At 45.0% G+C, this 26,262-nt stretch overlaps 1 protein-coding gene across 2 annotated transcripts in view; it reads right to left on the bottom strand.

The window, feature by feature from the left end:
- The window catches only part of CLMP (CXADR like membrane protein), a 129,661-nt gene that overhangs the window by 10,500 nt on the left and 92,899 nt on the right, over positions 1 to 26,262 (bottom strand). The window contains exons 2-3 of one of the 2 annotated variants that reach the window (XM_032285150.1): positions 20,136 to 20,293; positions 664 to 865 (exon numbers count right to left, since the gene is read on the bottom strand). In XM_032285150.1, the coding sequence (XP_032141041.1) occupies positions 664 to 865; positions 20,136 to 20,293 (360 nt within the window). Of the gene's footprint in view, positions 1 to 663; positions 866 to 20,135; positions 20,597 to 26,262 lie in introns of those variants that run through there. The other variant, XM_032285149.1, reaches the window with a different exon arrangement.

Below are 26,262 nucleotides of genomic sequence, written 5' to 3'. Positions count from 1 at the left end.
CAATTAAGTAGAGCTTAGTAGCTCTTGCTGTCAAAAAACAATTGAATTTGAAATCTGAGGACTTAAATATGAAGATCCCACTTAAATATTAGAGAATATTTACATTTTGTAATGGACAACTATGGAAAATTGCTCATATTTTCATTTTTTATTATGGCTATAATACAGAATACAGATTTTTTTTTTCTTTTTTGATATGGAGTCTTGCTCTGTCACCTAGGCTGCCACCTCCACCTCCCAGGTTCAAGCTATTCTCCTGCTTCAGCCTCCTGAGTTGCTGGGATTACAGGTGTGCACCACCATGCCCTGCTAATTTTTTTGTATTTTTAGTAGAGATGGGGTTGGTCAGGCTGGTCTCGAACTCCTGATCATGCCTGGCTAATTTTTGTATTTTTAGTAGAGACCATGTTGGTCAGGCTGGTCTTGAACTCGTGACCTCATGATCCGCCTGCCTCGACCTCCCAAAGTGCTGGGATTACAGGTGTGAGCCACCGTGCCTGGCCAAGATACTCATTTCTTCCCAGATAACTGGCTGAAGTGACCTCTGAATGTACAATACAAAGTACTGAACATAAAGTTTTATGTCACCATGATGCATATGGCTATCACTCATAGATACCTCAGAAATAAGCTGTAGACATTCACCTTGGCATCCTATCTTACCTAAGACTTTTAAGATGACATGGCTCCACACGTAGCGCCCTGAATTCTTAACCTTGCAAGTGTACCGACCCTCATCACTGGGCTTCAGAGGTTCAATCTGCAAGGAGGCGTCTCCTGCCAGGAAATTGGAAGCAAAGGCCACTCGGCCTTTCTGTTCCTCAGTCAAGTTATTGTAGACGTGATGACTGGAGTAAGTGATCACCTGTGGGATAGACCGAGGCAGAATCAAGCAGCGTAACTCTCAGCCTGCCTTTCCTGATGGTGTCAAGAAGAGGAAAGGGAGTACTCCCAGTAGCACAAAGTGGTCAAGCCTGGGCCTAAGAGTCCAAGAGACCTCTGTTCTGAATGAAAGTACAGTACATTTTGTCTAGGCTTTGTTTCTCCTTCCAAAAATAGTAACACTTTATATTTGTGTAGGATTTACTTATAAAGTATTAATTATTAAATGTGCAGAACCAGTCCATGTTATAGGTAAGGAATTTTGAGTTACATACTGAAGATTATATAGCTAAGTCAAGAAAAGGAGGAAAATGTGCAAGTGTAGAACTACACATATATTAATCATAGACTTGCGAGAGGAAAATAAACCTCAGGACCCCCAGATCACTAAGCCAAAGAGAAGGTCAAGCTTGGAACTGTGTTAGGCAAACCTGCCTTCCATTCTATTCCTGAATAAAATAGCTACAAAGATAGAAAAGCTACAGTCGTCCCTCATAATTTGCCCACAAGGAAATTGCTTGTGAACAAAGGACAGACAGAACTCAAAGTTACCCCTCTGCACTCATGAGATAAATGCATATCTGATTTCTTCCTTTGCTTATTTCACTAAGCTGGACTAAGGCATACATGATTTATTCCTGTAAATTAGGTATCCAGTGAAAGCCTAATCAGAATCTCGAAAGAATGCAACCATTTGTCTCTTATCTACCTAAGACCTGGAAGCCCTTCCCTGTTTCAGGTTTTCCTACCTTTCCAGACCGAGTCAATGTACATCTTACATATATTGATTGATGCCTCATGTCTCCTTGAAATGTAGAAAACTAAACTGTGCCCTGACCACCTTGGGGACATGCCCTCAGGACCTCCTGAGGCTGTGTCACAGTGCATCCTTAACCTTGGTAAAATATACTTTCTAAATTGATTGAGACTGGTTTCAGATACCTTTTGCTTTGTAGATTGTGAAAGGGCACACAATAAATGGTTATCAGTAGTTGACTCCAAGGAGAATAGAGAGAATGGAAGATAAAGATGGGGAGGAGACTCATCTTTCTCCTGCATACTCCTTTCTTTCTTTCTTTTTTTTTCTTGAGACAGAGTCTTGCTCTGTCACCTAGGCTGGAGTGCAGTGGTGTGATCTTGGTTCACTGCAACCTCCACTTGCCTGGTTCAAGCCGTTCTCCTGTCTCAGCCTCTGAGTAGTTGGGATTACAGGCGCCTGTACACCACACCTGGCTAATTTTTTGTATTTTTAGTAGAGACAGGGTTTCACCATGTTGGCCAGGCTGGTCCCAAACTTCTGGGATTAACAGGTGTGAGCCACAGTGCCTGGCAAACCTTTTCTTTGCTTCAAGTAATTTATAATCCAGTGAGATTAACAGGAAAGACATATAAACAGAGAAAAAGAAATGATTTATTTGAAATAATATCAAGGAAGTGTCCCAGAAAAGTTGGTGGCATTTGAGCTAGGCTTTGAGAGGCAAGGAGAAAAGGCCTGGAGGGAGCATTCCAGATACACAGAAGGGCACTAAAAAAGGCATGCAAGCATATGGGCGTCTCCCAGGCACATTTCAGCTGCAGCTGTTCCAAATTGTTTCACTCTACTTAAGCTCCCAAACCTGCACTCAATCACGTGATGCTCTAAAGCTCCTCAGATCCTTTCCTGAGAAGGTTCAAAGCCATCCAATGAAATGTCCATCAATTCTTTTCATTTATCAAAACTCTTCAGTATAATCATTCACTTTTAACACCTTTCTGAGAAAAATATGTTTTCTTCTTTGCATATTCTTTTTATTCAGCAAATGTTAGCTTGTGTCAGTACCATGCCCATCGCTTAGAAAATAGGCAGGAAGGACACTTCCTACACTGAAGATCTTAGGGTCTTGGGGGTTGTGGGGAAGGAAATGGGACAGTAACAGGGAAGAGGATATAAAATACTCTACCTTGATATTAAACAATATACTTAAAACATTTTCGTTCAATATTACCCTTTCATTTCAAACAAACTCTACCAACCACTTTTTTTTTGAGACCGTCTCACTCTGTCTCCATGGCTGGAGTTTAGTGGCATGATCTCGGCTCACTTCAACCGTCGCCTCCTGGGTTCAGGTGATTCTCCAGCATCAGCCCCTTGAGTATCTGGGATTACGGTCCCGCACCACCACACCTGGCTAATTTTTGTATTTTTAGTAGGGATGGGGTTTCCGCCAGGTTGTGCAGACTGGTCTCAATTCCTGACTTCAAGTGATCTGTCAAAGTGCTGGGATTACGGGCGTGAGCCACTGTGCCCATCCCTTATTTCTATTCCTAACACATTTTTGAGCTCCAGTTTTATATTTCCAGCTGTCCGGCTGTATGTTATTGTTCTCTTTAATGTATTCTACCTACTGCAACTGCTGTCAGGTAATTTTTTTTTTTTTTTTTTTTTGTGAGAAAAAGGTTCAATTTTGTTACCTAGACTGGAGTGGTGTGGCACCATCATAGCTCACTGTAGCCTCAACCTCCTGGGCTCAAGGGATTCTCCCGCCACAGCCTTCCACGTAGCTGGGACTATAGGCGTGACCCACCGTGCCTGGCCCCAAGTTAATTTTAATGTAAAATTCGCATGAGCTCTTTTCCGGATCAAAAACCTTTAATGGCTCCCCACCACCTCTGAATGATGACCAGACAGCCTAGGGTCCTCAAAGTAGCCTCTACATTATCTTCTCAGTCTCATTCCTTATTTAGTCCACTTCACATACCTGGGCGAAATAAGACTATATTATTTCCCTTTCTTTAATATGAGTTATGCTTTATCTGTGCTCCTATGCTGTGGCTCACTGCATTTTCCTACTGAGAAACACCATTTTAGTCTTTCTCTACGTTCTGTTTTTTGTGATGGAGTCTCACTTTTTTTTGAGACAGAGTCTTGCTCTGTTGCCAGGCTGGAATGCAGTGGCACGATCTCGGCTGACTGCCACCTCCGCCTCCCGGGTTCAAGCAATTCTCCTGCCTTAGCCTCCTGAGTAGCTGGGACTACAGGCATGTGCCACCATGCCCAGCTAGTTTTTTGTATTTTTAGTAGAGATGGGGGTTTCACCATGTTGGCCAGGATGGTCTCAATCTCTTGATCTCGTGATCTGCCTGCCTCAGCCTCCCAGAGTGCTGGGATTACAGGCATGAGCCACCGCAGCCAGCCTATGAAATCTCACTTTGTCACCCAGGCTGGAGTGTGCAATGGTGTGGTATCGGCTCACTGCAACCTCCGCCTACCTGGTTCAAGTAATTCTTCCACCTTGGCCTCCCGAGTACCTGGGATTACAGGTGTGTGCCACCACACTTGGCTAATTTTTGTATTTTTAGTAGAGATGGGGTTTTACTGTGTTGGCCAGGCTGTTCTTAAACTCCTGACCTTGTGATATGCTGGCCTTGGCTTCCCAAAGTACTGGAATCACAGGCCTGGCCAATTTTTTTGTTTTAGTTTTTATTTTTTAGAGATGGGGTTTCACCATGTTGGCCAGGATGGTCTCGATCTCCTGACCTTGTGATCCACCCCCCTTGGCCTCCCAAAGTGCTGGGATTACAGGTGTGAGCCACCATGCCTGGCCAATTTTTTAATTTTTAATAGATATGGGGTCCCCTTCTGTTGCCCAGGCTGGTAGGATAACTTTTTTAAATAAAAGGCAAAACTATGACTCTCATATAGATAGAAAATAAATGTCAAGTATTTTATTTCACTTAATGATAAAACCAGTAAGGTATTATAACCAGTTTAAATGAAAAGTAGGACTGAAAGAGATTTACATTCTTCTTGGGACAAAATTCATTCACATCTTTATGAACAAGATTGATTTGCATTGCTATGGATCAGAAACAGGCATCTCCATCAGCCATCCACAAGTAAATTCCTATTTCTGTGGAAATTAATATATGAGAAAAATGAGACCCTAATTCATTTTCAGAAAACTCGAACTCGAAACCTTTTAGACTCTAAAAGGTGAAGACCCTTGCCCAAGATGAATTTCAGAGCTCACACTGAAGCCCAGTATTTCTGAAGGTAAATCCCTATCCTTGCTCCCTTCCCCATAACATGCAGCTTTCCTCCCTCCCTCTCCATGACATTCAGCTTCTATTGAAAATAATGCAGCTGGGCAAGGTGGCTCAAGCCTGTAACCCCAGCAATTTGGGAGGCTGAGGCGGGTGGATCAACTGAGGTCCAGAGTTCAAGACCAGCCTGGCCAACATGGCAAAACCCCCTCTCTACTAGAAAATACAAAAATTAGCCAGGCGTAGTAGCAGACACCTGTAATCCTAGCTACTCAGGAGGATGAGGGAGGGAGAATTGCTTGAACCCGAGAGATAGAGGTTGCAGTGAGCTGAGATCCTGCCACTGTGCTGCAGCCTGGGTGACAGAGCAAGACTCTATCTTAAAAAAAAAAAAAATCCATCAACACAATGCAGTGCACTCAGGATTTTTGTCTTTATTTAACAAATGTGCATGGCATGTACTTTTTGCTAGATACTCTTCTTAGTATTTTAATAACTCCTTGCACTAAATTATTAACTCCTTGCAACAAATTATTAACTCCTTGCAACAAATTATTAACTTCTTGCACTAAAAAAGTCAGCATAGTGCAGTTACAGTTTAAAACAAGATTAAGGCGGGGTGCAGTGGCTCACACCTATAATCCCAGAACTTTTGGAGGCTGAGATGTGCAGATCTCTTGAGCTCAGGAGTTTGAGACCAGCTTTGGCACCATGGCAAAACCCTAGTGTAAAAAAATACAAAAGTTAGCCTGGAATGATGGTAGGTGCCTGTAGTCTCAAATTCTCAAGAGGCTGATGTTGGAAGGATTGCTTGAGCATGGGAGGTGAGGTTGCAGTGAGCTGAGACTGTACCACTTCACTGCACTCCAGCTTGAGCAACAGAGAGAGATCCAGTCTCAAATAATAGAAAAAAAAAGTTAAGGTGGTGAGTTTCCAATAAAATACTTAGATTTCAGGCCACTCTTTTGTTTAATAAATATTTGTTGAGTGCCTCTATGAGGTAAGTACATATACCTTAATTTGAAACTAGGGCAGCTGCAGTGTAATCCTGCTAGCATGGGGACAGTTCTTCTGGCTCCTCTTGTAATCATGGTAAACATCACTAATTAATAATCGTATGTTTCCACTGGGGGCACTGCATCCCAAGGAGGAGTTTTTAGGGCCAGGGAGACGTTTTTTTTTTTTTTTTGAGAGGGAATCTCACCCAGGCCGGAATGCAGTGGCACGATCTTTGCTCACTGGAACCTCCGCCTCCTGAGTTGCTGGGACTCCAGCCATACGCCACCATGCCTGGCTGATTTTTGTATTTTTAGTAGAGATGGGCTTTCACCATGTTGGCCAGACTGGTCTCAAACTCCTCACCTCAGGTGATCCACCCATCTTGGCCTCCCAAACTGTTGAAATTACAAGTATGAGTCACCTTGCCCAGCCCCTACCAGCACCACTTCTAAGTAATTGCTTAGTCACACCTTGTTTTTTTTTTTCACTCAGTCAGATAAGACCTATGACCTCTGACACAGAAAAAAATGCACATATTATTTTGCAGATGATTCCATGGGGTTCCTAGCACTCAAGGGAAAGCCCTCTGCTTTAGATACAGACAGGGAAGAGCTAGGATCACAGCACTTCTCCTGGATGTGGTACTTGTTTGTTTTAAATGCTTGTGGGGGACCAGATGCGGTACTTTGGGAGACCAAGGTTGGTGGTTTGCTTGAGCCTAGAAGGTTGAGGGTATAGTGGGCCAAGACTGCGCCACTGCACTCCAGCCTGGGTGACAAGAGTGAGACCCTGTCTCAAAAAATAAAATAAAATAAAATAAAATAAAAATGTATCAGCCAGTATGGGCCTGAGGAAAAAAAAATTAAAAGTGACCGGACGTGGTGGCTCACACCTGTAATCCAAGCACTTTGGAGGCCAAAGCGGGTGGATCACCTGAGGTCGGGAGTTCAAGACCAGCCTGACCAACATGGTGAAACCCCATCTTTAAAAAAAAAAAAAAAAAAATGACTGGGTGCAGTGGCTCATGCCTGTAATCCTAGCACTTTGGGAGGCCCACGTGGGTGGATCACTTGAGGTCAGGAGTTGAGACCAGCCTGGCCAACATAGTGAAACTCCATCTCTACAAAAAAATAGAAAAATTAGACAGGTATGGGTGAGGTGGCTCATGCCTGTAATCCCAGCACTTTGGGAGGCAGGCAGATCACCTGAGGTCAGGAGTTCGAGACCAGCCTCACCAACATGGAGACACTTTGTTTCTACTGAAAATACAAAAATTAGTTGGACGTGGGGGCACATGATTATAATTCTCAGGAAGGAGAATTGCTTGAATTTGGGAGGTGGAGGTTGCGGTGAGCCGATCACGCCATTGTACTCCAGCCTGGGCAACAAGAGCGAAACTCCATTTCGGAAAAAAAAGAAAAAGGAAAAGAAGACAGGATGTGATGGTGTGCACCTAAAAACCCAGCAACTCAGGAGGCTGAGGCAGGAGAATCGATTGAGCCTGGGAAGTGGAGGTTGCAGTGAGTGGAGATTATGCCACTTCACTCCAGCCTGGGCAACAGAAAGACTCCGTCTCAAAAAATAAAAATAAAAAAGTGAAATAAATAAATAAATATTTGTGGGGTGGTGTTGGCTCCACATCCTGTTACACTCCATAGGAAGAGTAGGTTTCTTGGCAGGTGGAAGAGCTGCCTTAATAATGCAAAACTACTGGGATAGTTGGAAAGGAAGAAATTGCATTAGCAACAGGAAAACACTGGAAGCTCTAGAGTTTGTCTGCACTGAAAGACTGAAAGTAAGGGGCTGACACCTGGAGATAAGGCAGGTAAGCTTGGAACACTTCATAGGTGCTCAGTTAATGTTTCCCTTTCTTTCTTATTTGTCAAATTTCCCCAGATGCATAATCACCTCCCATGAAGTCAGTTTGTGCTTTCTAGGAGAATTAAAAGAGGCAAAACCTAGAAGACAGTGAAGTGCTTAGGATGTTTTGGGGTTTGTGGGCTTTGGGAGGTGGGTGACCTTTTTGGCCTGAGGGCTTTGGAATTTCTTTCTTGTTTATTTTATTTATTTTTGAGATGGAGTTTTGCTCTTGTTGCCCAGGCTGGAGTGCAGTGGCATAATCTTCACTCATTGCAATCTCCGCCTCCCGGGTTCAAGCGATTCTCCTGCCTCAGATTCCCACGTAGCTGGAATTACAGGCATGCACTGCCACGCCCGCTGATTTTGTATTTTTAGTAGAGACGAGGTTTCACCATGTTGGTCAGGCTGGTCTCGAACTCCTGACCTTAGGTGATCCACCTGCCTCAGCTTTCTAAAGTGTTGGGAATACAGGCGTGAGCCTTGGTGCCCAACCACTTGTTTATTTTGGCATTTGGGCTAGCATCTGGAGATGCCTTTGTCTTGAAAGGTATATTTGAATTTAGAGAATCTTAGTAGCTTGTGGTCCAGAATAGAACTGGGCTGCTTTGGCCTACTAGAACAACAGTACAGCAAGCACTTTGAAACTGTTTGAACAGACTCACATTAAGAAATACATTTTTCAGGGCCGGGCGCGGTGGCTCAAGCCTGTAATCCCAGCACTTTGGGAGGCCGAAGCGGGTGGATCACGACGTCAAGAGATAGAGACCATCCTGGTCAACATGGTGAAACCCCGTCTCTACTAAAAATACAAAACATTAGCTGGGCATGGTGGCGCGTGCCTGTAATCCCAGCTACTCAGGAGGCTGAGGCAGGAGAATTGCCTGAACCCAGGAGGCGGAGGTTGCGGTGAGCCGAAATCGCGCCATTGCACTCCAGCCTGGGTAACAAGCGCGAAACTCCATCCCAGAAAAAAAAAAAAAAAAAAAGAAATACATTTTTCAAGGCCGGACACAGTGGCTCAAGCCTATAATCTCAGCACTTTGGGAGGCTGAGGTGGGTGGATCACCTGAGGTCAGGAGTTTGAAACCAGCCTGACCAACATGGAGAAACCCTGTCTTTACTAAAAATACAAAAAATTAGCCTGGCGTGGTGGCACATGCCTGTAATCCCAGCTACTCAGGAGGTTGAGTCAGGAGAATCGCTTGAACTTGGCAAGTGGAGGTTGCTGTGAGCTGAGATTGCACCACTGCACTCCCACCTGGGTGAAAGAGAAAGACTCGTCTCAAAAAAAGAAAAAAACGGCCGGGCGCGGTGGCTCAAGCCTGTAATCCCAGCACTTTGGGAGGCCGAGGCGGGTGGATCACAAGGTCAAGAGATCGAGACCATCCTGGTCAACATGGTGAAACCCCGTCTCTACTAAAAATACAAAATATCAGCTGGGCATGGTGGCACGTGTCTGTAGTCCCAGCTACTCAGGAGGCTGAGGCAGGAGAATTGCCTGAACCCAGGAGGCGGAGGTTGCGGTGAGCCGAAATCGCGCCATTGCACTCCAGCCTGGGCAACAAGAGCGAAACTCCGTCTCAAAAAAAAAAAAAAAAAAGAAAAAAACAAACAAAAAAGGCTGGCTATGGTGGCTCAACCCTTTAATCCCAGCATTTTAGGAGGCCCAGGTGGGCAGATCACCTAAGGTTAGGAGTTCAAGACCAGGCTGGCCAACATGGTGAAACCCTGTCTTTTTTAACAATAAAATAATAATAATAATAATAAAAGAATCACCTGAGCTCTGAAGGTGGAGGTTGCAGTGAGCTGGGATCACACCATTGCACTCCAGACTGGGCTACAAGAGTGAGACTCCGTCTCAAAAAAAAAAAAAAAAAAATTAGCCAGGCATGGCAGTGCACACTTGGAATCCCAGCTACTTGGGAGGCTGAGGCAGGACAATTGCTTGAACCCAGGAAGTGGAAGTTGCAGTGAGCTGAGATCATGCCATTGCACCTCCAGCCTGGGCAACAAGAGCGAAACTGTCTCAAAAAAAAAAAAAAAAAGAAAAGAAAAGAAAAAAAGAAATAAAATACATTTTGTGTCTGGGGGCTCATGCCTGTAATTCCAGGACTTTGGGAGGCCAAGGCGGGCAGATCGCTTGAGGTCAGGAGTTCCAGACCAGCCTGGTTGACATGGTGAAACTCCATCTCTACTAAAAATACAAAAATTAGTGGGGTGTGGTGGTACACACCTGTAATCCCAGCTACTTGGGTGGTTGAGGCAGGAGAATTGCTTGAGTTCAGGAGACAAAGTTTGCAGTGAGCCGAGATTGTGCCACTGCACTCCAGTAAAAAAAAAAAAAAGAAACACGTTTTTCTTTTTTTTTTTTTGAGAGAGAGTCTCACTGTGGCCCAGGCTGGAGTGCAGTGGAGCCATCTCAGCTCACTGCAACCTCTGCCTCCTGGGTTCAAGCAATTCTTCTGCCACAGCCTCTGGAGTAGCTGGGGCTATAGGCACGAGCCACCACGCCCAGCTGTTTTTTGTATGTTTATTAGAAACGGGATTTCACCATGTTGGCCAGGCTGGTCTGGAACTCCTGACCTCAAGTGATGTGCCCGCCTCTGCCTCCCAAAGTGCTGGGATTACAGGCTTGAACCACCACGCCTGGCCAGAAACATATTTTTCTTCGTGACACAGTGTACACATATGTAACTGAAGCATGAGTATATGTGCAGTACACTCTGATATTGCCTAGTGTATGTTAAAAGAAAACAAAACAAAAACAAAATGTCTTATCATTTAGGGTTCATTAATTTGTTGTGATACAGATTTTGAATACACGCTGTGCCAGGCTGCAGTGATTTCGAGAACTGGCTGGAAAGAGACCCCTCCACCGACAGCTGTGTGCCTGGCTCTGATCACTTATTCTTTCGAAGCCTTGAGATCCTGAACTGTAAAAGGGGCCTGTGTTACTTCATAGGATTTTTGTGGGAATGAGATAGTAAGCACTCAAGTGTTAGCATCATCATTTTTATTTATTTATTTATTTATTTATTTATTTATTTATTTATGTCTCGCTCTGTCACCAGGCTGGAGTGCAGTGGCGCATTCTCGGCTCACTGCAACCTCCGACTCCTTGGTTCAAGTGACTCTCCTGCCTTAGGCTCCTGAGTAACTGGGACCACAGGCACGTGCCACCATGCCCAGCTAATTTTTGTATTTTTTCTAGTACAGACAAGGTTTCACCATGTTGGCTAGGATGGTCTAGATTTCCTGACCTCGTGATCCACCCACCTCTGCCGCCCAAAGTGCTGGGATTTGTGAGCATACAGGTGTGAGCCATCACGCCCGGCCAGCATCATCATTTTTATTAGCCTGGTTCTGGGTTCAAGAAAGCCCCTAAGGTTTTAAAAATTGTTCGGTTCAGTACCCAAAGGATACAGAATATTCTCTTCCTGGAAAGAGCTGGGTCTGGTTGCATTTTCTCACGGCCAATAACAAGAAGCAGACAAACTAGGAAAGAAGGGAATTCATTGCTGTAACTGGATACAGGGAGAAGGTCGGAGATAATTCCACCAGACCAACTCAAAAGTGTTACAATTTTCTTAATGCTTATATAGGTTGGGGTTGTATGCCTATGTGCAGTATAGCATTTGCCTAAGGCTATAGGTAACTAATTTTGTTTCAACTGGAAGGTCAGAGGCTAAAAAGAAAAATGCTTGCTAAGTCCGATTAAGCTGTGAGGGTCTCAGTACCTTCAAGGTCTGTCTACTTTGGTACTGGAGTGATTCTTTTCTCCCCTCCTTCCCTCCTTCCCTTCCTCCCTTCCTCCCTCCCTTCCTTCCTCTCTTTCTCTCTTTCTTTTTTTCTTGAGACAGAGTCTCATTCTGTCACCCAGGCTGGAGTGCAGTGGAGCCATCTCGGCTCACTGCAACCTTTGCTTCCTGTGTTCAAGCAATTCTCCTGCCTCAGCCTCCCGAGTAGCTGGGATTATAGGCACATACCACCACACCCAGCTAATTTTTGTATTTTTAGTAGAGACAGGGTTTTGCCATGTTAGTCAGGCTGGTCTCGAGCCCCCGACCTTTAGTGATCTGCCCACCTCAGCCTCCCAAAGTGTTGGGATTACAGGCATGAACCACCATCCCAGCTAAAGGATTCTTTCTTTTTTTGTTGAGAGGAGTTTCGCTCTTGTTACCCAGGCTGGAGTGCAATGGCGCGATCTCTGCTCATCGCAACCTCCGCCTCCTGGGTTCAAGCAATTCTCCTGCCTCAGCCTCCTGAGTAGCTGGGACTACAGGCGAGTGCCACCATGTCCAGCTAATTTTTGTATTTTTAGTAGAGACGGGGTTTCACCATGTTGACCAAGATGGTCTCGATCTCTTGACCTCGTGATCCACCCGCCTCAGCCTCCCAAAGTGCTGGGATTATAGGTGTGAGCCGCTGCATCTGGCCTGAAGGATTATTTCTATCTTATCTCATTTACAGGTTGGTCCAAAGAGCTGCCTTAGACTTTCCAATAAATCTATTCAAACAGCTGCCTCTGTTACCTTGACTTGTCTCAGATTTCGTCGACTCAAGAAGGGTCCTGGCATCAGGAATATGAGACTGTCTCCATAATTTTGACTTGCTCCAGGATAGGGAGAAGCCTAGGCAAGGCTCCTACTGACCCTACGTTTCATTTCTAGCTTTGATGTCTGGGCACGGATTTCCCTAGGTTTAATTAATTATTTACTCCGTGTTAAGGCAGCGCTGTGGAAATTTGTCTGTTACTGGAGAGCTATGCAGGCCTATCTGTGACTGTCACATAGTCCTGTCTGTTTGGCTATTAGGGAGAAATGGCCTGCCACAATTCCACACATGTGTGTAGCATTTCCCTGGCTGAAAATCTGTTTCCCATCACCGGTGCACGCTGCTGAAGGCCTGACCTTCTGAATGTTATACTATGCAGTGCAGTCTGGACTGTACCTCATCTTTGACCTCTGCCCTTACATCTCTGCATCTCGTTGTCCCCAAACCTGCTGTTTCTTGATTCTGAATACTGTCTTCTGATAGATCTCAGCTTCAATTATGCAGTTTTTTTCCTTCTGAAATGCCTTTTTCTGTTCTATTGTTACCTCAACAACACCTATATAAGGTCTCAAGATCAAGTTCAAGGACCACTTTCCGTATATAGCCTTCTCAGCTCCCCAGTTAGAATGGTGACTTCCTGCTTCAGGCTTTGGTGTTTGGGGCATACCTCTACCACAGTGCTTATTAGTACATTCAAGTAGGTCTGACTCCATCTGCTTTTCCTCCCTTTCCCTAAAATCCTGTCTATACAACACACACAAAGACACACACACATATGAACAAAGACACACATTTTTAAGAGACAGATCGCACTGTGTTGCCCAGGCTGAGACTGTCTCAGTATTTAATGAAGAAAAAAGGTATCACATACAGGTAAGCATCTGACATCTTTGGAAAGGAGAAATTATACAAGATATTCTTTTTTTTTTTTTTTTTTTGAGACTCTGTCATCCAGACTGGAGCGCAGTGGCGTGATCTCAGCTCACTATGACCTCCCTCTTGCAGGTTCAAGCAATTTTCCTGCCTCCGTCTCCCAAGTAGCTGGGACTGCAGGCACCCACCACCACACCTGGCTAATTTTTTTGTATTTTTAGTAGAGACAGGGTTTCACCATGTTGGCTAGGCTGGTTTCAAACTCTTGACTCAAGTGATCTGCCCACCTTGGCCTCCCAAAGTGCTAGGATTATAGGTGTGAGCCACTGCGCCTGGCCTATTTTGTTTTTAATTTTAAGAAATGTAGTGCTGAGACTAAGCAGTTCATTGGGGTATGATGGGAGAAAAATGAACATCAGTTTAATCCTTTTGCAAACAAAGAAAAAAATTCAAAATAGGAATTTCAGTGGTTTGGGGCTGTTTGTATTATGGCATTCCTGGTGGACCTGGGACAGTTTGTTAGGACTTGTATAGAACAGATGGAGCAGCTCAACTTTCCGGCAGTCATTCTGCTGTGCCATCACCTGCAGAGCCATTGTAAAACTGCTTTGAATGGAGATGGATGCAGATATCTCTTGATGTTTTAGATCAGGATTTTCCCACCATTTGGTGTTCTCTCAGAGAAGCCTACATAGCACATATTACACTTTCAAATTATTTATGAAGGTGATACAGCTAGTTGTTCACAGACCAGGCACTGAGGTCAGGGCACCTAATTTGTTTATTGTTCGTTTGTTTTGAGACTGTCTCCCTCAGTAACCCAAGCTGGAGTGCAGTGGCACCATCTCTGCTCACTGCAGCCTCAACTTCCCATGCTCCAGCCATTCTCCCACCTTAGCCTCACAAGTGGCTGAGATGATAGGCCTGAGCCACCATGGCCAGCTCATTTTTATATTTTAGTAGAGATGGAGTTTCACCATGTTGCCCAGGCTGGTCTTGAGTTCCTGAGCTCAAGTGGACCTCCCTACTCCACTGTGCCTGGTGCAGCCCAGGGTGCCTAATTTGAAACTGCAAATTAGGTGATCTAAGGCAATTTGTTCACTATGTTTGTGTGTATACGCACATATGGGCATACCTCAGCTCCTTATTTGTAAAATGGGCTCATTAATCCTGGTTATGAGTATTACATTAACACATTTTAAAAATTGTTTCAGAGATGGGGGTTCTCAATATGTTGCTCAGGCCATCTGGACCTCCTGGCCTCAAGAGATCCTCCCACTTTAGCCTCCCGAGTAGCTGGGACTACAGGCACAAGTCACTGCAACTGGCACATATTAAATAAGATAATATGTGCTAAACAGGTTTGTACCTGGCATATCACTAATATTTATTGCTTCCTTTGTTCCTGCCTTTCTTCTTACCCCTCCCCTCCATTTAAAAAAATATTTAATTAATTTATTTTTATTTTAATTTAATTTTATTTTTTATAAGATGGGGTTTCACCATGATGGCCAGGCTGGTCTTGAACTCCTGACCTCAGGTGATCCACCCACCTCGGCCTCCCAAAGTGCTAGGATTACAGGCGTGAGCCACCGTGCCCAACCCTTAATTATTTAAGAGATAGGATCTGACTATGTCACCCAAGTTGGTCTCAGACCCCTGGGTTCAAGCACCCCACCCACCTCAGCCTCCTGGGTAGCTGAGATTACAGACACTAGCCAATGTGCCAGGATCTTTGTAAAAAATTATTGAATGTCTTTTCACTATAACCTCTAAGAAGGTAAGGACTATGAAGTCTTCTTCACTATTGTATCCTGGTGCCTAGCATGGCATACAGTAAGTGCTAAATAAATTTGTGTAACTTGAATGAATTAATAAATGGACATCCTTGCTTCACAGTATCAATTAAAGACAAGTAGGGAATTGTGACTGCTTAAAGCCGTATCAGTGGCTTTTTAAAATCAATAATTAACCTCCTAACCCTTATATTCACTTGGCTATATAACCAAGCAGCTCATTTTTTTTTTTTTTTTTGATATAAAGATGGGGTTTCACCATGATGGCCAGGCTGGTCTTGAACTCCTGACCTCAGGTGATCCACCCACCTTGGCCTCCCAAAGTGCTAGGATTACAGGCATGAGCCACCGAGCCCGGCCCATTTTTTCTTTAATTCAAATGAAAATACTTGGGTAAAAGTTGGATGTGTGAATTTTTTTTTTTTTTAAGATTGGGTTTCACCATATTGGTAAGGTTGGCCTCAAACTCCTGACCTCAAGTGATCCACCCACCTTGGCCTCCCAAAGTGCTGGAATTATAGGCACGAGCCACCACACCTAGCCAAAACTTGCTGAAGATAGTAAGACAGACTGTATTCAAGGTGGGGGGCGGGGCATGGTAATAGGTATGAAGACCACTGTGAGACAGAGATTGGGCTTGATTCTGATTCAGCAAGGACCAGGGGAGTTTACAACAGCCAAGGTGCAGGGTGGGGGTCATGAAATTACTAAGAGGAACCATCAGGACTGAGGGGGTTTCTAGCTGAACCTGCTTGATAGGATTATTATTGTAGGCAGGACAGGATGATAAGATACCAAGGGTGGAGGATTTTCTCTAACCTGATTTAGCAGCATTCTTGGTCAAAATGTATTCTTTGAGGGCAGAAAGGAAAGCCGAAGATTAGGTCTAGTCAGAAAGACCTAAGGAACCTGCCTCAAGTGCAATAAAAGAAGAGAATCTATCAGTAATTCTTGGATTTTTATTACAGGAACATGGGCTTGTAATCACTTAATTCAGAACTGAGAGTATCAAATCTAGGATTGACCAAGAAACTGTTAAAATAAACATACTCAGAGGCTGGGTGCAGTAGCTCATGCCTGTAATCCCAGCACTTTGAGAGGCTGAGGAGGACAGATCACCTGAGGTCAGGAGTTCGAGACCAGCCTGCCCAACATGGTGAAACCCCGTTTCTACTAAAAACAAACAAAAATTAGCTGGGTGTGGTGGTGCACGCCTGTGATCCCAGCTACTTGGGAGGGTGAGGCATGAGAATTGCTTGAACCCAGGAGGTGGAGGTTGCAGTGATCTGAGATGGCGCCACGGCCCTCCAGCCTGGGTGACAGAGTGAAACTTCATCTCAAAAAACAACAACAACAAAAATTAGCTGGGCATGGCGGTGCACGTCTGGAATCTCAGCTACTCAGGAGGCTGAGGCAGGAGAATCACTTGAATTCGGGAGGTGGAGCTTGCTGAGATCACACTATTGGACTCCATCCTGGACAACAGAGTGTGACTCTGTCTCAAAATAAATAAATAAATAAATATACTCAGGCTAAGGTGACCTCGCTCTACAGACAACAGATAGTATCTTAGGTTGTTGCTGTATGAGAACAAAATGACAAGCAAATCAATATCATGAGGTGACACAGACAGCTATTTAAGCAGGTGAAACTATAATAGCAATACTGAAGTCTGTTTTCAGTGAAAACCTTAGCTCCTCCCAGCATAAACCATGTTATAAAATTAGTGGTATACATAGAGAAGAGCAAAGGACAACTTTTTTCTTTGTTTTGCTTTTTTTGTTTGTTTGCTTGTTTATTTTTGAGATGGAGTTTTGCCCTGTTACCCAGGCTGGAGTGCAATGGCGCAATCTTGGCTCACTGAAAACTTTGCCTCCTGAATTCAAAGGTTCTCCTGCCTCAGCCTACTTAGTAGCTGGGATTACAGGCGCCTGCCACCACGCCCACCTAATTTTTATATTTTTAGTAGAAACGGGGTTTCACCATGTTGACCAGGCTGGTCTCAAACTCCTGACTCTGTGATCGGCCCACCTTGTCCTCCCAAAGTGCTGGGATTACAGGTGTGAGCCACCCCGCCCTACCTGTTTTTGTTTTTTTAGAGTCAGGGTCTGGCTCTGTTGACCAGGCTAAAGTACAGTGGTGTGATCTCAGCTCACTGCAGCCTTGACCTCCTGGGCTCAAGCTGTCCTCCTGCTTCAGCCTCCCAAGAAACTGGGACTATGAGTATGTGTCATCACATCTGGCTAATTAAAATTTTTTTTTTGTACAGCTAGAGTCTCACTTTGTTGCCCAGGCTGGTCTTGAACTCCTGGGCTCAAGCAATTCACCCGCCTCAGGTTCCCAAAGTATTAGGATTACAGGTGTAAGCCACTGCACCCGGCCTGACAACTTCTTATTTATTTATTTAGAGATAGGGTCTTGCTGTGTTGCCCAGGCTGAAGTGCAGTGGCTATTCATAGGTGTGATCATAGCTCACTTCAGCCTTGTACTTCTAGGCTCAAGTGATCCTCCTACCTCAGCCTCCTGAGTGGCTGAGACTACAGGTATGTGCCACCTCATCAGGCTTTTTCTTTCTTTTTTTTTTTTTTTTGAGATGGAGTCTTGCTCTGTCAACCAGGCTACAGTGCAGTGGCATGATGTCAGCTCACTGCAACCTCCGCCTCCTGGGTTTAAGTGATTCTCCTGCCTCAGCCTCTGAATAGCTGGGATTACAGGCATGGGCCACCAAACCAAGCTATTTTTAGTAGAGATGGGGTTTCACTATGTTGGCCAGGCTGATCTCGAACTCCTAATCTCAGGTTATCCGCCTGCCTTGGCCTTCCAAAGTGCTGGGATTACAGGCATGAGCCACCACACCTGACTATACAGATTATTTATTAATCATTAAATTTTTTCTTTCTTTTTTTAAAAAAATTATTTATTTATTTATTTATTTATTTAAAGATGGGGTTTCACCATGTTGGCCAGGATGATCTTGATCTCCTGACCTCGTGATCTGTCTGCCTTGGCCTCCCAAAGTGCTGGGATTACAGGCATGAGCCACCGCACCTGGCCTAATGATTAAACTTCTAACAAAAAGAGAATTCAATGAGTAGCCGGGCGCGGTGGCTCAAGCCTGTAATCCCAGCACTTTGGGAGGCCGAGGCGGGTGGATCACGACGTCAAGAGATAGAGACCATCCTGGTCAAGTCTCTACTAAAAAAAAAAATACAAAAAATTAGCTGGGCATGGTGGTGCGTGCCTGTAATCCCAGCTACTCAGGAGGCTGAGGCAGGAGAATTGCCTGAACCCAGGAGGCGGAGGTTGCGGTGAGCCGAGATCGCGCCATTGCACTCCAGCCTGGGTAACATGAGTGAAACTCCGTCTCAAAAAAAAAAAAAAAAAAAAAAAAAAAATTCAATGAGTAAAGGGGATGAGAAAACCTGTACTGGGCTGGTCACAATGGCTCATGCCTGTAATCCCAGCACTTTAGGAGGCCGAGGCGGAAGGATCACCTGAGGTAGGGAGTTAGAGACCAGCCTGACCAACATGGAGAAACCCTGACCAACATGGAGAAACCCCGTCTCTACTAAAAATACAAAATTAGCTGGGCTTGGTGGTGCATAACTGTAATCCCAGCTACTCAGGGGGCCGAGGCAGAAGAATCACTTGAACCTGGGAGGCGGAGGTTGTGGTGAGCCAAGATCGTGCCATTGCATTCCAGCTTGGGCAACAAAAGGGAAACTCCGTCTCAAAAAAAAAAAACAAAAAAAAAAAACAAAAAAACCTGGACTCAGGAAAGCTACTGTGGCTGAATGCAAACAAGGCAGAGGATAATAACAGTAGGTTCCCAAGTGCTCATTCTCTCCTTCTCTCACAGCGGCCACCCCAGCAGATCCTCAGGAGGCCAAGCACTACAAGTTCTGTTCACATTGCTGGAGGCACAGGGATCGTCACAGTCCAACCCAACTGGAGCACTGAAGACACAGGGCCCGCTCCTTTAGTTTTCCACCCTAGAACCAATATCATTATCTTTCCACCAATTAGATATGTGTGAAACATTTTCCTTCATGTGCTATACTTGTTTCTCTGCATCATGCATTGTCATATCACATAATCTTATTACTTGGAAGTCATGACTTTGTGAAGGCTGAAGCATAGATAGTGGTCATAAATATTTACCAGGAAGAACAGAAGCAGCCCTCCCGGAGAGGGCTTCAGGTTGGCCCTCCAGCCTAGGCAATCAAGCTACTGCATCCTAGTCTTCATTTTTTTTTTCTGCCTCATCATTGGCTACTTAGTCTCCTTAGGCAAAGACACTAACAGTACAGATTCCCTCCCTCCACAAATACCAGATGGTTTTCTAATAGTCCTGGCTTGCCCAAAGAACACCGAGTCTCTTATTTTCACAACCCAAGTATTCTTTTTTGAAACTAAGTCTCACTCTGTTGCCCAGGCTGGAGTACAGTGGTATGATCGCTGCTCACTGCAACCTCTGCCTGCCAGGTTCAGAGAGTAGCTGGGATTGCATGCCACCACATCTGGCTAATTTTTTTTGTATTTTTAGTAGAGATGAGTTTTCACCATGTTGGCCAGGCTGGTTTTGAACTCCTGACCTCAAGTGACCCACCCACCTCGGCCTCCCAAAGTGCTGGAATTACAGGCATGAGCCACTACGCCTGGCCCCGAATACTCTTTTCTTTCTTTCTTTCTTTCTTTTTTGAGAAAGAGTCTCATTCTGTCACCCAGGCTGGAGTGTAGTGGGACGATCTTGGCTCACTACAACTTCTGCCTCCCGGGTTCAAATGATTCCCCTGACTCAAGACTCCCGAGTAGCTGGGATTGCAGGCACCTGCAGCTAGTTTTTGTGTTTTTCGTAGAGACGGGGCTTCACCAGGTTGGCCAGGCTGGTCTCAATATTGTGACCTCAGGTGATCTACCCGCCTTGGCCTCTCAAAGTGCTGGAATTACAGGTGTGAGCCACTGCACCCAGCAATGCTCTTTCTTCTCTATGGTTTTTTATCTAAAGTATTTCAAGTATAAGCCAGATGAAAAAAGAATTCTAGCTCTTTGAGAGCCAACAAGAAAGACTGAAAGACTGGAAGACTGAAGAAAGGCCAATGCAGGGGGACAAGAAGGAGGAGGGACTCCAGCCAGGTGTCTACTTACCACTTTTTGGTTCCCTTCATTATCAGTGAGCAGCCATTCAATATCCAGAGTGTCTTTTTCTGGAAGCCCCAGCTGATGATGACAGGGCAAAGTGACCTTTTCCTCTGCCACTCTCTTGATCTCGGTGTGAGTCCCTAAGGTTCCAACATAGTAGGAAACTGGAAGAAGAAAATCTTTAATGAGTAATGCAGAGACTAGATGGCAATATGTGGGGAGCAAATATGACAACAAAGAATTATGGAATGTTCCTGTGAGCAAGGGCATGTCAAGGTGTTGGAAGAGTCTTGAACCAGGAGTACTAGAAGTCCTGCTCTCACACTGGCTCCTCTGTTAACTGAATTCATCATGTCTTCTTTAACCACCCCAGATTACCTCCTAATAGTGCCTGTCTTTCTTACCTTACTTGGTCTTTATGAACAATGAAATTGCTCATGTCAACTGCTTTTTTTTTTTTTTTGTGATGGAGTCACGCTCTGTCACCCAGGCTGGAGTGCAGTGGCGTGATTTCAGCTCACTGCAACCTCTGCCTCCCAGGTTCAAACAATTCTCCTGCCTCAGCATCTTGAAAGCTGGGATTACAGGCATGTGCTACCATGCCCAGGTAGGTTTTTTTTGTATTTTTAGTAGAGACAGGGTTTCACCATGTTGGTCAGGCTGGTCTTGAACTCCTTACCTCGTGATCCGCCCGCCTCAGCCTCCCAAAGTGTTGGGATTAAAGGCGTGAGCCACTGCACCTCCCTGCTTTTTATTTTTATTTTTGAGAGATTGGGTGTCTCTCTGTTGCCCAGGTTGGAGTGCAGTGGTGCAATCATGGCTCATTGCACACTTAACCTCTCCAGTTCAAGCGACCCTCCCACCTCAGCCTCCAGAGAAGCTAAGACTACAGCCACATGCCCCTATGCCGGCTAATTTTATAGAGACAGGGTCATGCTCTGTTATTATGCCAGGTTCCAAGTTACTTCTGGGCTCAAGTGATCCTGCAACCTTGGCTTCACAAAGTGCTAGAATTGCAGGCATGAGACACCATGCCTGGTCACAACTTGCTTTTTGATCTTTCTGTCTTCTCTTAGCAGAGGCTTCCAAGAAGATGATACTCATGGAAACTACACTAAGTTGTCAAGAAACTCATGTTCTTCTTCTTCTTTTTTTTTTTTTTTTTGAGACAGAGTCTCACACGGTCTCCCAGACTGGAGTTCAACAGCACAATCTTGGCTTACCATAACCTCTGCCTCCCGGATTCATGCGATTCCCCTGCCTCAGACTCCCCGGTAGCTGGGATTGCAGGCGCACACCACCACACCTGGTTATGTTTGTTTGGTTGGTTTTTTTTTTTTTTTTGTATTTTTAGTAGAGATGGGGGTTTCATTATGTTGACCAGACTGGTCCGAAATCCAGATCTTGTGATCCGCCCGCCTCGGCCTTCCAAAGTGCTGGGATTACAGGTGTGAGCCACCTCGCCCAGCTGAAACACAAGTTCCTAAATTATAGGATCATAGCCATTTGAAACTGGAGAAAACCTTAGAGATGAACCTTCTTATTTTCTTCAAATCTAGTAATAGTTGTTGCTGACCAGTAGCATGTATTTAGGAGGATAAAAAGACAACTACACAGATAGTGTAGTATAAAGGGAAATTATTCATGATCAAAGGAATATGCAAATTTAGAGGAGAGAAATTATAGGCAATTCAATGTAGGGTTCAGGAAAAGCTTAAATCCTTCAAAGGTTCTGTAAATATTAGAAATAGAGTATGTAAATCATCTAGTATATGTTTAGCACTGGGTGGCTCTGAATAAAAGGCAATTGATTTTATTATGGGAGAAGGTGGCATTTGTTATGGAGCTTGGAAAATGGAATTCATTCATTGGGTAGAATAGAGGAGGAGGAAAGGTGTTGAGATGTTGAGGTGACAGGAACAAAGGCACAGGATGGGAGAGGTGGGGGCACGGATATTCAGTGAATGGTAATAGTTCATCTTGGCTTGTGCGAAGAAGAAATGTGGAAATGGTGTGAAGAAGAAATGTGGAAAAGTAGTAACAAATTATGCTGGAAAAGTGAAACAGTTGATGGGATGAAAGACCTTTCCTGTTACAAAGAGCACAGTGACATAATCTCTCTCTCACTCTCTCTCTTTTTTTTGAGATAGGGCTTCACCATGTTGATCAGGATGGTCTCAATCTCTTGACCTCGTGATCCACCCACCTCGGCCTCCCGAAGTGCTGGGATTACAGGCATGAGCCACCTTGCCCAGACTTTTTTTTTTTTTTTTTTTGAGACAGAGTTTCACTCTGTCACCCAGGCTGGAGTCCAGTGGCGTGATCTTGGTTCACTGCAAACTCCGCTCCCCAGGTTCAAGAAATTCTTCTGCCTTAGCCTCCCAAGTAGCTGGGATTATAGGCACCTGCCATCATACCTGGCTAATTTTTTTGTATTTTTAGTAGAGACAGGGTTTTACCATATTGGCTAGGCTGGTCTCAAACTGCTGACTTCAGGTGATCCACCCACTTCAGCCCCCCAAACTGCTGGGATTACAGGCGTGAGCCACCACTCCCGACAACGTAATCTCTTGCTTAAGAAAGTGATAGTTTAGGCCGGGCACGGTGGCTCGAGCCTGTAATCCTAGCACTTTGGGAGGCCGAGGCGGGTGGATCACGAGGTCAAGAGATCGAGACCATCCTGGTCAACATGGTGAAACCCCATCTCTACTAAAAATACAAAAAATTAGCTGGGCATGGTGGTGTGTGCCTGTAATCCCAGCTACTCAGGAGGCTGAGGCTGGAGAATTGCCTGAGCCCAGGAGGCGGAGGTTGCGGTGCTTCGAGATCGCGCCATTGCACTCCAGCCTGGGTAACAAGAGCGAAACTCCGTCTCAAAAAAAAAAAAAAAAAAAAAAAAAGAAAGTGATAGTTTAATTCAAGGAGATGTGAAGTAAATAAAATAAAGTAAAAAGAAAAAAAAAGAAGAAAGAGTTTAGGAGCTGTGTGTAGAATGAACAGGAAAAGGGAAATATTGAGACATACATTTGTGAAAACGCTGTTAATTTTTTCCAGGTAAGAGATTTTGCCTTAGGATAGTGGTGAAGATAGTAAACAAATGATGGATTTGTGAGATCATGTGATAGTCAAAACCACAGAACATAGCAACTGACTGGATCTTAGAGGAGAAAGAAAAAGGATTCAAAAGCACAGATTGGGCTGGGTACCGTGGCTCACGCCTGTAGTCCCAACACTTTGGGAGGCTGAGGAGGGCAGATCACTTGAGATCAGGAGTTAGTACCAGCCTGGCCAACCATGGTTAACATGGTGAAACCCTACCTCTACTAAAAATACAAAACTTAGCCAGAGATGTGGGTAGGCACCTGTAATCCCAGCTACTCAGGAGGCTGAGGCTGGAGAATGGCTTGAACCCAGGAGGGGGAGGTTGCAGTGAGCTGAGATTGCACCATTGCACTCTAACCTGGGTGACAGAGCAAGACTCCCTCTCAAAAAAAAAAAAAAAAAAAAAGGATCATTTTCAAGCTTGCATGACTGGTAGGATGGTGATCGCGGTAGCAGTGATGGGGAAGCCAGGAGTACTATGTGTTTTATTCGGGGGTGAGTTGGGGAGGGTAGGCACTGAGTCTGGATTCAAGTCTGTTTTGATGCAGCCAGATCTGTCCAACAGGCAGCCCCGTGTTCTTTCCCCAACAACAACACCGCCTTCCTTTCCACTGCTCATGTTCACACAGCTCCCCAAATAGTGTCCACCCTCAGTTGTTGTGTTAGAGGAAGTCATAGCCCTGCTTTGCTTTATTTCTTTGTTTTTCATTTGCCTTGTGCCTCTAAATGAAGCTCTTGGAAATACTTCTTTTCCATCCGGTATGCCTGCGCTAAACTGTTTCAGGTCCCTGAATTTCTCTGCTCATTCCACAAGAACAGTTCTTTTCCTTCTACTGAGACAGGAAGACAGGGGTTGGCATCCTCCCCAGAACAGGCTTCAATACCAGGTCACAGGCTGGGTTCCAGGTTGCTCCTTAGAGCCTTCCTAGAGACAGGTTACCCTACCGACCTCTCTATAAGTACAGAAATACCGTGGGGAACAAGTGGGCTCTCAGAGTTCTTGCCTCCCTTAGAGACACACATTTTTTTTTTTTTTAAACATTTTATTTTTTTTATTTTTATTTTTTATTTTTATTTATTTATTTTTTTGACACAGTCTTGCTCTGTTGCCAGGTGCCAGGCTGGAGTGCAGTGGCACGATCTCGGCTCACTGCAACCTCCACCTTCCGGGTTCAAGCAATTCTCCTGCCTCAGCCTCCTGAGTAGCTGGGACTACAGACACACGCCACCACACCCAGCTAATTTTTATATTTTAGTAGAGACGGGGTTTCACTATGTTGGCCAGGATGGTCTTGATCTCTTGACCTCGTGATCCGCCCACCTCGGCCTCCCAAAGTGCTGGGACTACAGTCATGAGTCACCCTGCCCAGCCTGAGACACACATTCTTGTATCCCCCAAGTTCTATCTTCCATTCTCCGTAGTTTTTCTTTTTTAAGAGACAGGGTCTTGCTATGTTGCCCAGGCTGGAGTGCAGAGGCTATTCATAGGCGTGATCCCACTACTGACCAGCATGGGAGTTTTGAGCTGCTCCGTTTCTGACCTGGGCTGGTTCACCCCTCCCTAGGCAATCTGGTGGTCCCCCGCTCCCAAGAGGTCCCATATTGATGCCGAACTTAGTGTGGACACCCATCAGCATAGTGCACTGCAGCCCAGAGCTCCTGGGCTCAAGCGATCCTCCCACCTCAGCCTCCCGAGTAGCTGGGACAATTCTCCGTAGTTTCATGAGCTGAGTCTTGTTCTGTTGCCCAGGCTGGAGAACAGTGGCATGATCTCAGCTCACTGAAACCTCTGCCTCCCAGGTTCACGCAGTTCTTCTGTCTCAGCCTCCCAAGTAGCTAGGATTACAGGCATGTGCCACCATGCCTGGCTAATTTTTTTGTTTGTATTTTTAGTAGAGACAGGATTTCACCATGTTGGTCAGGCTGGTCTCGAACTCTTGGCCTCAAGTGATCCACCCGCCTCGGCCTCCCAAAGTGCTGGGATTATAGGCGTGAGCTACCATGCCCGCCTCCTCGTTCCCAATTTCATGTGGCTTTCGGGATGTCTGGTTTTCCCATTAGCCGGTAAGCTCCTTGAGATCAAGTACCATTCATTGCTGACTTCTGGTAGTACTCAGCCCAGGGTCTCACACTGCAGGTGTTCAATTAATATTTGCTGAATTTATTTGAGTGTAACCCAACATGTCCATTTTTACCAATGAGCAAACTAAGACGCAGGGGTAAAAGAGACAGCCCAAGGTCCTAATCTCATTTAGTGGCAGAAATAACCCATAAAATAACCCATCCTCCCAGAATCGCTATAAAGTAGCTTTAGAATAGCTGGGAAATTCACTGGTTTGCACCGTAGTAAGCTAAGCTTAGTAAGAAGCAGCTTTGTAAGAAGGGGCTCTGGTTTTTACCCTTGCTCGCTTTCCGTCGGACACAAAAATGCTTAAATGAAACCAGTGCCCTACACTCCAGGCAGAGCTAGAGAACCCAGCACCAATTTAGTGCATCTAATAGATGCTTAAATATTCAATAACAAATGCCAAGAACCAGCTACGAAAGTTGCCAATTTAAGCCACTAGAGGGAATCAAAGGCTCAGATTTGGTTGATGTCCCAGAAGGATCGGAACATTGTGGTGGGTGGTGTGCTTTGACAGTCAGCCAAGTTCTATTTATACCTTATCCAGAATTAAATACAGCAGTGCCGGGAGGAGCCCCTCAGTGAATACAAATGGCTTTATCAAGGCAGGGAGCCACAAGATCGGAGCACATGCACTTCTAGTCTCCCTTGAACTGAGATTTCTACAGATTTCTAAGGTCCTTCTCCTTTTGTTCCCCCCCCCACCTTTTTTTTTTTTTTTTTATTTTCCCAAAAAGATTTTCCCCCCCCGTTTTTTTTTTTTTTTTTTTTGACAGAGTCTCACTCTGTCCCCCAGGCTGGAGTACAGTCATGCAATCTCGGCTCACTGCACCCTCTGCCTCCCAGGCTCAAGTGATTCTCATGCCTCAGCCTCTCAAGTAGCTGGGATTACAGGTGAGTGCCATC

The sequence above is a fragment of the Sapajus apella genome, unplaced genomic scaffold, assembly GCF_009761245.1.
Source record: "Sapajus apella isolate SASKATOON/1434 unplaced genomic scaffold, GSC_monkey_1.0 scaffold16, whole genome shotgun sequence".
NCBI lineage: Eukaryota > Metazoa > Chordata > Mammalia > Primates > Cebidae > Sapajus > Sapajus apella.
Note: the sequence above shows the minus strand (reverse complement) of the source record. Positions and strands in the feature narration are given on the sequence as shown.